General features: G+C 44.8%; 1 protein-coding gene and 1 long non-coding RNA gene across 4 annotated transcripts in view; one reads left to right on the top strand and one right to left on the bottom strand.

The window, feature by feature from the left end:
- The window catches only part of LOC137525004 (uncharacterized), a 63,980-nt gene that overhangs the window by 46,312 nt on the left and 1,048 nt on the right, over positions 1–16,620 (bottom strand). The gene's annotated exons all lie outside the window — the stretch shown is intronic.
- The window catches only part of COBLL1 (cordon-bleu WH2 repeat protein like 1), a 194,583-nt gene that overhangs the window by 11,489 nt on the left and 166,474 nt on the right, over positions 1–16,620 (top strand). For all 3 annotated transcript variants that reach the window (XM_068245619.1, XM_068245622.1, XM_068245620.1), the window contains exon 2: positions 15,394–15,503. In XM_068245619.1, coding sequence (XP_068101720.1) covers positions 15,442–15,503 — 62 coding nt within the window. In that variant the 5' untranslated portion in view covers positions 15,394–15,441. The remainder of the gene's footprint in view (positions 1–15,393; positions 15,504–16,620) is intronic.

A 16,620-nucleotide genomic window follows, 5' to 3' on the forward strand; every position in this document is an offset into this window, starting at 1 on the left:
TCTCCACACAGTCTGTCACCTGCTCTCCACACAGGCTGTCACCTGCTCTCCACACAGGCTGCCCCCTGCTCTCCCACACAGGCTGTCCCCTGCTCTCCACACAGGCTGTCCCCTGCTCTCCACACAGGCTGTCCCCTTCTCTCCCCATAGGCTGCCCCCTGCTCTCCACACAGGCTGTCCCCTGCTCTCCACACAGGCTGTCCCCTGCTCTCCACACAGACTGTCCCCCGCTCTCCCCACAGACTGTCCCCTGCTCTCCACACAGGCTGTCTCCTGCTCTCCACACAGGTTGTCCCATGCTCTCCACACAAGCTGTCCCCTGTTCTCCTCACAGACTGTCCCATGCTCTCCACACAGGCTCTCTCCTGCTCTCCACACAGGCTGCCTCCTGCTCTCCACACTGGCTGTCCCCTGCTCTCCACACAGGCTGTCCCCTGCTCTCCACACAGGCTGTCCCCTGCTCTCCACACAGGCTGTCCCCTGCTCTCCACACAGGCTGTCCTCTGCTCTCCAAACTTTGTAAATCAGGGATTGGGAGTTTGATGACCTGGGGTTAGGGCATGTCACATGCTCATTATGTGATGTTGTGTAATTGTGTAAGTAGTATAATTATGGATTGTACCGCTGTAGCATTGTTTTTGCAGATCAGCTGTGGAAAGTTTGGGGCTGACTTTGACAGCGTGCATTTTTTTCATTCTATTTTGCCAAGAGCAGAATTTGTATCCAGCGTGCGATAGCGGAATTTCTCTAAGCTTGCAAGCAGATGCATGTACAGTGACTGGAAGGTCAGTGTGGTCCCCAGTCAATGATTGGGAGCCAGAAACCACTGGGGCTGCATTATTCAAGCCCACTGCAAAAATATGTAGTGCAAATGTTGCCCAGAACAACCAATCGGAGTTCTTGCTTAGTACACAAGTTTAAAGAGCAACTGAAGTTAGAGGGATATCAATAATGTCATATTTATTTCCTTTTAAGCAACAGTAGTGGCTGGATAGTGTACCTGAGAAACCTGTAAGATTTTGTACTATACAGGGATGCTGTGAGATCTTGTACTATAATGAGAATCTGTGAGATTTTGTACTATACAAAGATGCGTTGAGATTTTGTAATATACAGGGATGTTGTGAGCTTTTGTACTGTACAGGGATGCTGTGAGATTTTGTACTGTACACAGGGATTCTGTGGGAATTTGTACTTTGCAAGGATGCTGTGAGATTTTGTACCATACAGAGAAGCTGTGAGATTTTGTACCATACAGAGAAGCTGTGAGATTTTTTACTACCGGTATACAGAAATGTTGTGAGATTTTGTATTGTACAGGGATGATGTGATATTTTGTACTATACAGGGATGCTCTGAGATTTTGTACTGTACAGATAAACTGTGAGATTTTGTACTGTACAGGAATGATGGGAGACTTTGTACTGTACTGGGATGATGGGAGATTTTGTACTGTACAGGGATGATGGGAGATGTTGTACTGTACAGGGATGATGGGAGATTTTGTACTGTACAGGGATACTGGGAGATTTTGTACTGTACAGGGATGATGGGAGATGTTGTACTGTATAGGGATGCTGTGAGATTTTGTACTGTACAGGGATGATGGGAGATTTTGTACTGTACTGGGATGATGGGAGATTTTGTACTGTACAGGGATGATGGGAGATTCTGTGCTGTACTGGGATGATGGGAGATTTTGTACTGTACAGGGATGATGGGAGATGTTGTACTGTACAGGGATGATGGGAGATTTTGTACTGTACATGGATACTGGGATGATGGAAGATTTCGTACTGTACAGGGATGATGTGAGATTTTGTACTATACAGGTATGCTGTAAGATTCTGTACTATACAGGGATGCTGTGAGATTTTGTACCATACACAAATGTAAGATTGTTTACTATACAGAAATGTGAGCATTAGTCCTATACAGGGATGCTGTAAGATTTTGTACTGTACAGGGATGCTGTGAGATTTTGTACTGTACAGGGATGCTGTGGGATTTTGTACTACAGTATAGAGAACGTGTTAGATTTTGTACTATACAGGGATGCTGTGAGATGTTGTACTACAGTATACAGAACCTGTAAGATTTTGTACTATACAGGGATGCTGTGAGATCTTGTACTATACTGAGAATCTGTGAGATTTTGTACTATACAAAGAAGCGTTGAGATTTTGTACTATACAGGGATGTTGTGAGCTTTTGTACTGTACAGGGATGCTGTGCGATTTTGTACTGTACACAGGGATTCTGTGGGAATTTGTACTTTGCAAGGATGCTGTGAGATTTTGTACCATACAGAGAAGCTGTGAGATTTTGTACTATACAAAAATGTTGTGAGATTTTGTACTGTGCAGGGATGATGTGATATTTTGTACTATACAGGGATGCTGTGAGATTTTGTACTGTACAGAGAAACTGTGAGATTTTGTACTGTACAGGGATGATGGGAGACTTTGTACTGTACAGGGATGATGGGAGATTTTGTACTGTACTGGGATAATGGGAGATTTTGTACTGTACAGGGATGATGGGAGATGTTGTACTGTACAGGGATGATGGGAGATTGTGTACTGTACAGGGATGATGGGAGATGTTGTACTGTACAGGGATGATGGGAGATTTTGTACTGTACAGGGATGATGGGAGATGTTGTACTGTACAGGGATGATGGGAGATTTTGTACTGTACAGGGATACTGGGAGATGTTGTACTGTACAGGGATGATGGGAGATTTCGTACTGGGATGATGGGAGATTTTGTACTGTACAGGAATGATGGGAGATGTTGTACTGTACAGGGATGATGGGAGATTTTGTACTGTACAGGGATACTGGGAGATGTTGTACTGTACAAGGATGATGGGAGATGTTGTACTGTACAGGGATGATGGGAGATTTTGTACTGTACAGGGATACTGGGAGATATTGTACTGTACAAGGATGATGGGAGATGTTGTACTGTACAGGGATGATGGGAGATTTTGTACTGTACAGGGATGATGGGAGATGTTGTACTGTACAGGGATGATGGGAGATTTTGTACTGTACAGGGATACTGGGAGATGTTGTACTGTACAGGGATGATGGGAGATTTCGTACTGGGATGATGGGAGATTTTGTACTGTACAGGAATGATGGGAGATGTTGTACTGTACAGGGATGATGGGAGATTTTGTACTGCACAGGGATACTGGGAGATATTGTACTGTACAGGGATGATGGGAGATTTCATACTGTACAGTGATGATGGGAGATTTCGTACTGTACAGGGATGATGGGAGATTTCGTACTGGGATGATGGGAGATTTTGTACTGTACAGGAATGATGGGAGATGTTGCACTGTACAGGGATGATGGGAGATTTTGTACTGTACAGGGATACTGGGAGATGTTGTACTGTACAGGGATGATGGGAGATTTCGTACTGGGATGATGGGAGATTTTGTACTGTGCTGGGATGATGGGAGATTCTGTACTGGGATGATGGGAGATTTTTTACTGTACTGGGATGATGGGAGATTTCGTACTGGGATGATGGGAGATTTCGTACTGTACAGGGATGATGGGAGATTTTGTACTGTACTGGGATGATGGGAGATTTCGTACTGGGATGATGGGAGATTTCGTACTGTACAGGGATGATGGGAGATTTCGTACTGGGATGATGGGAGATTTTGTACTGTACTGGGATGATGGGAGATTTTGTACTGTACAGGGATGATGGGAGATTTTGTACTGGGATGATGGGAGATTTTGTACTGGGATGATGGGAGATTTCGTACTGTACAGGGATGATGGGAGATTTCGTACTGGGATGATGGGAGATTTCGTACTGTACAGGGATGATGGGAGATTTCGTACTGGGATGATGGGAGATTTTGTACTGGGATGATGGGAGATTTCGTACTGTACAGGGATGATGGGAGATTTCGTACTGGGATGATGGGAGATTTCGTACTGTACAGGGATGATGGGAGATTTCGTACTGGGATGATGGGAGATTTTGTACTGTACTGGGATGATGGGAGATTTTGTACTGTACAGGGATGATGGGAGATTTTGTACTGGGATGATGGGAGATTTTGTACTGTACTGGGATGATGGGAGATTTCGTACTGGGATGATGGGAGATTTCGTACTGTACAGGGATGATGGGAGATTTCGTACTGGGATGATGGGAGATTTCGTACTGTACAGGGATGATGGGAGATTTCGTACTGGGATGATGGGAGATTTTGTACTATACAGGAATGATGGGAGATTTTGTACTATATAGAGATGCTGTGAGATTTTGTACTGTACAGGGATGATGGGAGATTTTGTACTACCCCTATTCTTGGACATTCTGATAATTTGTTTGGATTGTTTATTAGATTAGATTAGAATTACATAATTGGCCTGGGTATACTAAGCATAAGGCCAGGGTTCCAATAGTGCCAGGTGTCTGTCTCATAGAAGGATACCAGCACTTGTGCAGTGCAATTTCACATCCGAATCTCTGCATCTGTGAAATGGCTAGCTATAGGGATTTGGATTATTGTCCAGAATTTTTTAAGCAGTGCTTCAGTTGATTTTCAAGCACGTGGATTCAAAATCCACATAGGATTTCAGTAGGCTTCATTTCTGGATTAATGTGCGTGAAATCGGGCCCAGAAACCCCTAGTAGACATGGGGCCTAACTGAAACTGGCAGATAGGAGGTTCAGTCATTGCGGTCAGCATTGGATTAGTGCAAGTGTTAAAGAGACACGGAAGCGGAAAAAAAATTATGATATAATGTTTTGTATGTGTAGTACAGCTAAGAAATAGAACATTAGGAGCAGAGACATGAGTCTAATATTGTTTCCAGTACAGGAAGAGTTAAGAAACTCCAGTTGTTATCTATGCAAAAGAGCCGTTAAGCTCCACCCCTCAGAGAGCTCTGTCTTCTGAAGCTTGTTATCTCAACTGTCAGTCACTGTATTTTCTTTTTCTCTCCAGAGGACAGGTCAGTAGTTCACTGGCCTACTCTGTAAAAACATTTAGAATGCTGAGTAGTTTATAAACTGCAAATATTTTTTTTTTTGCTTTAGTGTCTCTTTAAAGCTGAGTTACATGGGCATTCTGTTCTGCGCAGCTCGTTATTCACTCATCAAGGTGGGAGTTTCTGGGTAGTCTGTACTCCAAAGTATTGTTAACATGGTACAGGCTGAGTTTACTGTCATTTTGGAAATTCTTAGTTGGCTGCCAATTGAAATAAAAAGATCCTTTTATTTACTAGAATAAATTAAATAAATAAATACCAGTGCAGCACCAATCTATATTTATGACAATTTTTAATAAAAACTGAAGCCTCCCTTTAACCAGTTCCGGACTGCGCAAATTTAAATCTATGCCCTGTTTGGGACCTGTTATCCCTGCTAGGGCATAGATTTCAATTACCCCGCTACACGCTACCGCCGATTTCACTGCTCTCTCGCCGCTGCAGCTCACTTGCCCTGCTGTTGCTATGACAGCAGAGCTCCGTGAGCCTGTCAGGAGCCGGTTTCATTTTCTCCTGACCATGTGATCACTGTGAGCCAATCTCAGTGACTCACATTGATCACAGGGTCAGGAGCCAATGAAATCACCTCCTGACTGCTTACAGAGCTCTGCTGTCATAGCGACGGCAGAGCAAGTGAGCTTCAGCGACCAGAGAGTGGCTCTATCGGCAGTAGTGGTGGGTCTGTGCGGCTTGGCGTCGGTAGGCCACTTTTTTTTGTACCAGCAGTCTCTGGGCCTATAGGGGCCAAAGGCCGCTGGTACTGAAGTGGTTAAGAAGCAAATAAGTTATTAGTACAGTGTGACAAGCTAGCCATTTGCTTCCAAGTGATTTCTTCATAAGCTCTTACGACAGAGAAGTTGAAAATACATAATAACATGCAGAGTTTAAATCTCATAACGCAGACGGGTGTGGATAATTTGAATTGTCAGCAAAGTTACAACATCACCAAAACATAAATCCTTCATGTTAAGCCATCCAACATCAAAGGAAGATAGTTAATGATAAGGCGTAGCTACTGAACTCCTCCTGCCAGCCCCCTCCTGACATTAAAGAAGGCTCCCACTGTAAACTCCTCAAGATGCCCAGATCATCTCACAGCTTAGGCTTCCAACTTCTGAAAGGGATTTCTTGTCACCACATTGGCCTAGCCTGCCTTGGTTGTTTGTAGGAGGGGTTATGGTCTATGCACCAATCATCTGCTTGCTTTGCTGATTTTGGAGGCGGGGCATGGCATTTATGACCACTTTTCACCTTGCCCAGTTTGTTGTTTGATGGGGTTTATTGCTACAGCAGGAATGCTATGGTGGTTATGGTGTGGCGTTATAGCATCACTATGGGGATACGCCACAAGGGAGATGTGGGAGAGACTGTGGGCAGCGTCCGGTTATTCCACATCGGAAGGAAGTGGTATCCAATGGTGCTGTCAGGACATCTAAAGCTGGTGTAAGGCAGAGAGAGGCAGTCTGCTTAGAGAACAGTCATGTGACATTCAAAGTAGAGAACTCGTATGGGTACAGTTATGATTATGTGAGCTTGCAATACGATTTTAGTGCTCTTGGACAATCCTATTTAAAGGACCACAATTGCCAAAAATGTGCAAGGGTTAAAACACATACATACAAGACGTACTGTTCTTTCTGAGTAAAATGCACTCTAAATTATAGTTTTCCTGTTTTGCTGTCACTTACCGTAAGCAGTAACAATCTGACAGGTTTTGGGCTAGTTCATCTCCTCATGGGGAATTCTCTGCATCTCCTTTAGACTTTGTTCACATTAGAGGCGTTTTTTGTAAAATTCTAAGCGCAGGCGATTTTCAAAATCGCCCTGAAAGCGATTGTACAATGATTCTCCATGAAAGAGTTCATATCAGAACAGTTTGTTTGCGATCCGCTCTGAAAAGCGGTGCTTGGGCCATTTTTGAGGCGATTTGCCTCAATGGAAGGTATAGGAAAAATGCGAAACGCTCACAAAATCGCTTTGGCAAGCGATTGCGTGAGCGTTTAAAAACAAAATACATTGTATTTATTTTCTCAGGATTTTATTCCGGATCAAAAGACGGAAGCGCTCTGCAAAAGCGCTTACAAAAAGACGACAAAAACGAGCGAACGTGCAGAAAATCCTGGAAAAAAAGAAAAAAAAAAAAAACCACCGCGGACGGACACGCGAGCCGAACACAATGTGAACAAGGCCTTAGAGATGCGCTATATGTAAGTGATCTACAGTGGCTTGCAAAAGTATTCGGCCCCCTTGACGTTTTCCACATTTTGTCACATTACTGCCACAAACATGAATCAATTTAATTGAAATTCGATGTGAAAGACCAATACAAAGTGGTGTCCACGTGAGGAGTGGAACGAAAATCATACATGATTCCAAACATTTTTTACAAATCAATAACTGCAAAGTGGGGTGTGCGTAATTATTCAGCCCCCTGAGTCAATACTTTGTAGAACCACCTTTTGCAGCAATTACAGCTGCCAGTCTTTTAGGGTATGTCTCTACCAGTTTTGCACATCTAGAGACAGAAATCCTTACCCATTCTTCCTTGCAAAACAGCTCCAGCTCAGTCAGATTAGATGGACAGCATTTGTGAACAGCAGTTTTCAGATCTTGCCACAGATTCTTGATTGGATTTAGATCTGGACTTTGACTGGGCCATTCTAACACATAGATCTGTTTTGTTTTAAACCATTTAACAATAACCATGTTTAGGGTCGTTGTCCTGCTGGAAGGTGAACCTCCACCCCAGTCTCAAGTCTTTTGCAGACTCCAAGAGGTTTTCTTCCAAGATTGCCCTGTATTTGGCTCCATCCATCCTTCCATCAACTCTGACCAGCTTCCCTGTCCCTGCTGAAGAGAAGCACCCCCAGAGCATGATGCTGCCACCACCATATTTGACAGTGGGGATGGTGTGTTCAGAGTGATGTGCAGTGTTAGTTTTCCGCCACACATAGCGTTTTGCATTTTGGCCAAAAAGTTCAGATTTGGTCTCATCTGACCAGAACACCTTCTTCCACATGTTTGGTGTGTCCCACACATGGCTTGTGGCAAACTGCAAATGGGACTTCTTATGTTGTCCTATAGACAGATTCCCCCACCTGAGCTGTAGATCTCTGCAGCTCCTCCAGAGTCACCATGGGCCTCTTGACTGCATTTCTGATCAGCGCTCTCCTTGTTTCGGCCTGTGAGTGTAGGTGGATGGCCTTGTCTTGGTAGGCTTACAGTTGTGCCATACTCCTTCCATTTCTGAACGATCGCTTAAACAGTGCTCCAGGGGATGTTCAAGGCTTTGGAAATCTTTTTGTAGCCTAAGCCTGCTTTAAATTCTCAATAACTTTATCCCTGAACTGTCTGGTGTGTTATTTGGCCTTCATGGTGTTGTTGCTCCCAATATTCTCTTAAACAACCTCTGAGGCCGTCACAGAGCAGCTGTATTTGTACTGACATTAGATTACACACAGGTTCACTCTATTTAGTCATTAGCACTCATCAGGCAATGTCTATGTGCAACTGACTGCACTCAGACCAAAGGGGGCTGAATAATTACGCACACCCCACTTTGCAGTTATTTATTTGTAAAAAAATGTTTGGAATCATGTATGATTTTCGTTCCACTTCTCACGTGTACACCACTTTGTATTGGTCTTTCATGTGGAATTCCAATAAAATTGATTCATGTTTGTAGCAGTAGTGTGACAAAATGTGGAGAACTTCAAGGGGGCCAAATACTTTTGCAAGCCACCATGGGCGTCCGCAGAAAATTTTCCAGGGGGGGGGGCAAAAAGTGGGGAGTAAAAAGCGCCGCAAATCTGGGTTGGTGATGTGCGGCGCGACGTCATGCGGCGCGCGTAGCGCGCCGCGCCGAAAAATGGGTGTGATCATGAACCAGAATGTGGGTGTGGTCGTGGGTGGAGACAAGTTTACATGAACTAAGCAATGGTGGGACATTAGATTAGGACAGTGGTGGCGAACCTTTTGGAGGTCGAGTGTCCAAACTGCAAAGTCACTTTACTATCAAAGTGCCAACAGCAATTTAAACTAAATACAAACGTTTTAACTCATACATGAACATTATGGAAAATTAAGTTGAAAATAAACTGTGAAGATAAACAATTTCATCCATCGTACTCCTGAAAAAAATTATTCATTTTTTTTAGAACCTCCCAGTTTCATTTTCTGTTTTAAAAAGCGTAAAAAGTAGGTTTAATGCTATTGTCTCATATGATGATGATTCAGCTTTTTCCATAGTCTCGCAGTTAGCAATCATGTGACCCCCAACAAGACAAATTCAGCAATCATGAGCCCCCCCATCAAGACAAATTCAGCAATCATGAGGCCCCCAACATGACCAACTCAGCAATCATGAGGCCCCCAACAAGACAAATTCAGCAATCATGAGGCCCCCAACAAGACAAATTCAGCAATCATGAGGCCCCCAACAAGACAAATTCAGCAATCTTGAGGCCCCCCACAAATCATGAGGCCCCCAACAAGACAAAGTCAGTAACCATCAGGCCCGCAACAAGACAAATTCAGCAGTCATGAGGCACATAAATAGACAGCTTTTCACATAAATAGGCAGAATGCCCCCTTAATATGTAGACACCTCTCACCTGGCAGCAGTTCCCCAAAATACACTCAATCTGACAGCAGTGGTTCCCCAAAAATAGGTAGCCCCAGGTCTATAGATGTCCCCAGAATAGGTGGCCAGCGGTATAGATGTCCCCAGAACTGGTAGCCAGGGGTAGAGATGTCCCCAGAACAGGTAGCCAGGGGTATATGTGCCCAGTATATGTAGTCAGGGGTATATGTGCCCAGTATATGTAGGCAGGGGTATATGTCCCCAGTATATGTAGGCAGGGGTATATGTCCCAGTATATGTAGGCAGGGGTATATGTCCCAGTATATGTAGGCAGGGGTATATGTCCCAGTATATGTAGCCAGGGGTATATGTCCCAGTATATGTAGGCAGGGGTATATGTCCCAGTATATGTAGGCAGGAGTATATATGTCCCAGTATATGTAGCCAGGGGTATATGTCCCAGTATATGTAGGCAGGGGTATATGTCCCAGTATATGTAGGCAGGGGTATATGTCCCAGTATATGTAGCCAGGGGGATATGTCCCAGTATATGTAGGCACGGGTATATGCCCCCAGAAAAAGCGGCCATGTGTGCCCCAGCAGGAGGGGAGCAGCGCAGAGAAGAGGGAGAGCTATGGGCACTGACCTTAGGGGGCTCTCCCTCCCTCTCTCGCTCTCCCCTCCGGAGTCCGGAATGAAGTGTGCAGCGGCTGGGCAGCGGGCGGAACTTACCTCCTCTCGTCGCACGCGCCGGATGGATTAGCCGCTACTCTGATCTGATCCAGACCAGAGTGCGGCACCAGAACTTCCGGCGCAGGAGCGAGACGAGGAAAGTTCCGCCCGCTGCCCAGCCACTGCACACTTCATTCCTGAGGGGACAGCGAGGGAGAGAGAGCCCCCTAAGGTGAGGGAAGGGGGGGGGAGACGTCCGCCCTTCCCCACTGTACCCATAGCTCTCTCCCTTCTCTGCACTGTTCCCCTCTTGCTGGCTGCACGAGCACGCGGCCAGGGGGGGGCAGCGGGCGGCCAGGCTCGGGCAGATGCCCGGTTTTGCCGTATGTGCGTACGCCCATGACTGTGCCAATAGCTCTCTCTCTTCTCTGCGCTGTTCCCCTCCTGCTGGCTGCACGAGCACGCGGCCAGGGGGGGCAGCGGGCGGCCAGGCTCAGGCAGATGCCCGGTTTTGCCGTATGTGCGGACGCCCATGCAAGCCACTGTATATAGATATGGTTTTGCCGTATGTGCGGACGCCCATGCAAGCCACTGTATATAGATATATAGTTATAGTAACAACAAAAAGATGGAAGAAAAAAAAAAGAATTATTTTTGATTACGGCCATCTCTTCAGCCATCAATATCGAGATATATGGAGTCAGCCATCTAGTTACATTTTGGTAATGTCCATCTTTGATGTAGTCCCATTTCTATCTTTTGTTTTTTTTAATCTATATAAAGATACCTGCCACCCTCCCTACTTGTTTGCACACAACTGGACTGAGCAAAAGCCATTCAGTAAGTTAGAATACCCCATGAGTAGATAGACTATTCCAAAACCTTTCAGTTCTGTCAGATTTTAACTGCCAGCAACATAGGAAAAAAATACATTTATAGTGCATTTTATTCTGGATCAAATGTACGTACTTTTAATTGTACTAAATTTGACAGAAACGCAATTCCTCCAAAAATGCAGCATACAGGGCATTTGTGATACAGAATGAATATCATCACACTAGAGAGAAAACACTGGCTTGTCACAGGAACTATTTATATGTATTTGATGTACATGCTGCTTGTATTGTTACATTTACAATATGTAGCATTCGTTTTGGTGGGTAGTTTACTGATAATGAGAATGTTATCATGAAGACAAAGAAAGGAAGGCTGGTGGGTGGGGGTGGGCTGGGTAGTGAAACACAGAGAAGGGAAACTAATTCTGAAAAGATTTTTATCACCCCATTAAAGCCATTTGAGGCAATGGTGCCCGTCCTGTGCAGTCACAATCAGTTAAAACAAACGTGAAGCCAAAAAGAACTTATGAAATAACGAATTGTATGTGTAGTACTGCTAAGGAATAGAACATAAATAGCAATGAAGTTAAAAAACTTAAGTGGTTATCTATGCAAAAGAGCTTTTCTCAGCTATTCAGAATACAGTCCTATATTCTAAAGCACTTAAACAGCCAAGAAACAGTGACGGCTTGAGATGAGGTTTTACTGCAGGGAGGTTCAAGGGGCCATTATTTCTGCTTTGTTTTATAGCTTAAAAGGCAGAGTGTGGTTTTAAAACTGCAAATATGACAATGTTAAAAAAGGAACTGAAAATAAAAATATGAGACTCTTTTCTTTGCTAATAATCTTCTATTTATTATCCGTATTACACATACAATTAATTATGTCCTTTTTTTTTTTTTTGCTCCAGGTGTGAGTGTTTGCATTTGTGTGTGTCTGTACTATAGGAAGTTCACCCATCACAAAGGCCTAGTGCACACCAGAGCGGTTCTGCTGCGGTTTGCGATCCGCTTGCGGCTGCGGATACGCTTGGGTAATGTATTTCAATGGGCTGGTGCACACCAGAGCGGGAGGCGTTTTGCAGAAACGCATACTCCCGGGCTGCTGCAGATTTTGGATTGTGGATGCGTTTCTGCCTCAATGTTAAGTATAGGAAAAACGCAAACCGCTCTGAAAAACGGCACTTCAGAGCGGTTTGCCAGGCGTTTTTTGTTACAGTAGCTGTTCAGTAACAGCTTTACTGTAACAATACATGAAATCTACTATACCAAAACCGCTACACAAAACCGCAAAACGCTAGCTGAAACGCTGCAGAAAAATAATAAAAAGCGTTTCAAAATCTGCTAGCATTTTGCGGATCTGCTAGCGATTTTTGGTGTGCACTAGGCCTATCTGCCAGGAATCATTAAGCAAATGCAACTGCCTTGACTACCACCACCCATAACAAGTGTGGCCATAACAATTCTTTCTCTGAAGGGGCGGCCCCTGATTCAGAAGGAGGCGGGGTAACAAGTTGGGGCCCTTCACAGCCCTGGTCCTTTCTGCAGCTGCAGAGACATCTCCCCCTATAGATACATCTCTGGCTCGATTGCATAGCCTGTTTTGTGCCGCCTCCTCATCCTCGTATATAAAACCCCTGTGTCTGTGTGTGTGTGGGTCCATGCGCATGTGCAGGGACGCAGAGATACGGAGGGGGAGTGACCATGGCTTGCAGGGGAGGACGGGGCGGGCGGGTGTGAGCATGCGCGCGGCGGGCATGTGAGTGGCAGACGTGTGTGAGCGGCGGGCACATGCACGGCGACAGACATAAAGCCTGTTTTGAAACGGGCATAGGTCAGCTAGTTACAGTATAATCTTGTTATAATAAACTCGGGGACAGTAGTAGTAAACTACCCTTCCAGGTCCCGGCCAGTCTCTGTTATAAGTCTACAGTCAACTATAAAATAAACATTCCGCTATAGCAAACTAGTTTTCTGGCCCCTATGTGACGTTGACTCTGGATATAGTGAAAAGTGGGTGGCGGATGTGTCATGAATCAGTGTGAAACCAATGATCTTGACTGCTCTCTTCACAGTGGCAGGTGAGCCGATACCTCTGTGGGTGGGACTTAGCATTGGTTAGACTGCATGATGATTGGTTGCATTTTGAAGAAAGCATGCATGATTGGCCCAAGTGTGAACAGGAAGTTTTGTCTTACCCAGATACAGGATGCATGCTGCGATTTCTCCAGCCTGGCATTTGTGCTGCCTGGCTAAGCAGCCCTAAGGTATTCTAGACCTTGTAGTCCATCCACCAAATGTGCATCCTTACTAAAGAGTAATGCTGGGTACACACCATACGTTTTTCCGTTAGATGGGTTCGATAGATAATTTCCGACATGGGCGATATTCCTTCTGATCGTTTTGTGGGTCGATTTCTCATAGAAGTGAAAAACGAGCGGAGGATAGGAGAATCAGCGCAGAATCGAGTAGAAAAACCGATCGGATGGAAAATTGAGTGGAAAAACGTATCGTGTGTACCCAGCATAACTGCGGCTCTATCGGCTATTGTATGCCACTTGTATTGTATGGTACAAATAAGGCAAAGTTGGTACCCTTAGCCAGCGCCAAATGTCCGAGCCCAACCACAGCGGCCACTGGATGCTCTGGCCGCCTGCATGTTTCTGTGTGTGGCCTGATTGACTGCTGATCACTAGTGGTGCGTTTTTGCCATTGAAATAAAATGAACGTTTGTTCAGTTGTTTTAGGCCCGGTTCACATTAGCGTTCCCTGTCCGGATTCGCCGGGCCGGATCTGGACCGTATACTGTACAAACGGAACGTACGCTCCGCATAGCAATGCAAAGGCTATGCGGACGTTCACACGCGTCCGTTCCGTACAGGACTGAGCTGGACCGGATCCGGACACTTTTCCAACATGCGCTATTTTTCGGTCCGGATCATCCGGCCCACGCACCCGGACCGGAGCCTGACTGCACCATCCGGAAATAGAAAGCAATGGGAAACGGAAGCACAGAACACATTGGCTACAAACACCTGACGTTCTACCCCACTTCCTATGCGTATTCTAGTGGCGATTTTGGATGGGGACACATGGGAAGCATTTTGGAGTGGAGCAGCAGTGACTTTAACGTGCTGGAGCTGTTTGGCAGTATGTCGGCGGTGGAGGTGAGGCCTAAACAGCGAGGGCCTGATTCCACAGGTGCACCTTCTGCTGACCTCCCAGACCCCCACATTTTTATTTATTTGTACTCTCTTTTGCCAAACGGATCCGGATCGCAGCCTGATGTACACCTGATGCAACCTGACCGGATCTGGATCGGATCCGGATCAGAACCGTACGGTTCAGATCCGGATCCGGTCAGGTCATCCGGTCCGTTTGGCAGAGAAACGCAAGTGTGAACGGGGCCTAAGATTTGCATTTTAAAAAAAAAATGTCATTAGAAAATAAAAAAATGACTCCCGATTGACAGAGTTAAAATACAGCACTATAATATACTTTTATGTGCATGAAAGGTACAGACTAACCAGCAAGCTCATGGTGAACCAGAACTCATTGGAGTGTGTGAGGGGCTACAATGGTCCTAAAAGCCCCCTTACTAAAATGCTAAGGAAAACAAGAGTTTGCTTTCTTAAAACCTCTCGGTGTTGCAAGCTCCATAGAGCCAAATTAATCCATGCCATGCACTGATGAGGATCAAACAATCCAAAACAGTCTGTATGCATGTTGGATTATTATGGCTCTGTACAAATTGACAAACTGACACATCATTGCATTCCAGCGGTTCTGGAGGTGTGTTTAGCTTCTAAGGGTAACAATGGTTAATTTGCATATATTCAGCAGTGATGCACTGGGAGACATCTCAAGCTCACTCCAACCTGAATTATCGCAAATTCTTTCTGTTTTTAAGAAAGCAAACTCTTGTTTTCCTTATGTGCATGAAAACGACAATTTCTGATATAGTAAACTACCGGTCATTTTCTTGTTCCCTTGGAGTTTATAATAATAATTATTAATATTTATTTATAAAGCGCCAACATATTCCGTGGCGCTGTACAATGTAAGCGCTGTACAATGTAATAAAGAGATTCTACTGTATTTGTTATGACAGTTGTGTAACTGCATCTTTCATTGTTGCTGTTCAGTATTATCTTTTTGACTTATGTACTCCTCTGAATAGATCCGCAGGGACCTTTCTTGCTCGTGTATTTACACTGTAATAGCTGAGTTGTGACAGATTCCTGGTGCTAACAGTGTGACTTTGTACACAGCTGGTTTGACGAAGACAGTCTAGAGCCAGGACAGGCGCACTGCTGGGAATGGACGACTCGGGATCCTGGTCGGAGACCTCCAGCCCTGACGCAACGCTGCCATCGCAGGGGTAAGGAGAACTTCTGGAAAGTGCTGGTTATTCCATTCCTGGGAACTGTTTCATGGATATCAGACTATGGACTTCTGACCCTGTTGTGCAAGCTTTGACTCACGCTCACAGTCATAACACTGAGGCCAGAATAGCATGCAAGGAAAAGAAAGATAATAATTCTGTGCATTTTCCCCAGTCAGTGGATTTCATGATATCCATATGTTTGTTATATAAAGCTGGTGGGTATGTTTTAAGGCAGGCCAGCTAATATGTGTGTGGGAAGGAGCAGGTGTGCTGTCAGTGAGATCTCCTGATCCGGTATGAGCTGTGCTGTGATGCAGAAGTCTGGGCAGGTTCTGAAGTGGATAGGGCACCTTGCCAGAGAGTGACTTGTATGGCATTCTTACGTCAGCTTATTTAAAGCTGAAGATCATGTAGAAAGCTAAATACACAGCTGAAATACAGAATAGGTGAAATGTCACACCTGCCAAAGGAGTCGTACACTCTTCAGCCAGTTACCTGATTCGGATTGCTCTACACAGCCTAGTCATACAACAAGCAGCTGGAAACAGAGGCATCAAAATAGAATACATTGTTCTAAAAAACAGTTAGGAGGTAATGGTGGACTTACCTCCCACAACACTGACTCAGAATGTTAAAATTCAGTTTAAATCAAACTTTAATCAAAAAGCTCCAAAACAGGCAACGCGTTTCGCAGGCTTTCACCGGCTTCTTCAGGCAATAAAAGGAGCCACTTTGCTGATCTCAAAAGCCAAAAATAGCACCTCCAGAGCTTTATGCTGAATTTTGACTTTCGGAGTCTGTATTGTGGGAAGTAAGTCCTCAACTACCTTGTAATTTGAAACTGTTTTTAGTGCATTTTATTCTGTTTTGGCGCCTGTTTCCAGCTACCTATTTACCATTAGTCCACCCTTGGTGGAGGAGTGTAACCCTGTTTTCATTGTTGTTTTTTAATATCTACGGAGAACGACATCTTAACTCAAGTGGGGTCGGGTCTAATCTCTCCACCTGTCTTATACAGTGGTTACCTTGGTGGTAACCCACCTTAGTGAGTATTAGTTCACTATGTGTAACTGTGTAATGTAGTACACTATCAGGCGCTCTTGATTATCTC

Source organism: Hyperolius riggenbachi, chromosome 7 (genome assembly GCF_040937935.1).
Source record: "Hyperolius riggenbachi isolate aHypRig1 chromosome 7, aHypRig1.pri, whole genome shotgun sequence".
NCBI classification, from domain to species: domain Eukaryota; kingdom Metazoa; phylum Chordata; class Amphibia; order Anura; family Hyperoliidae; genus Hyperolius; species Hyperolius riggenbachi.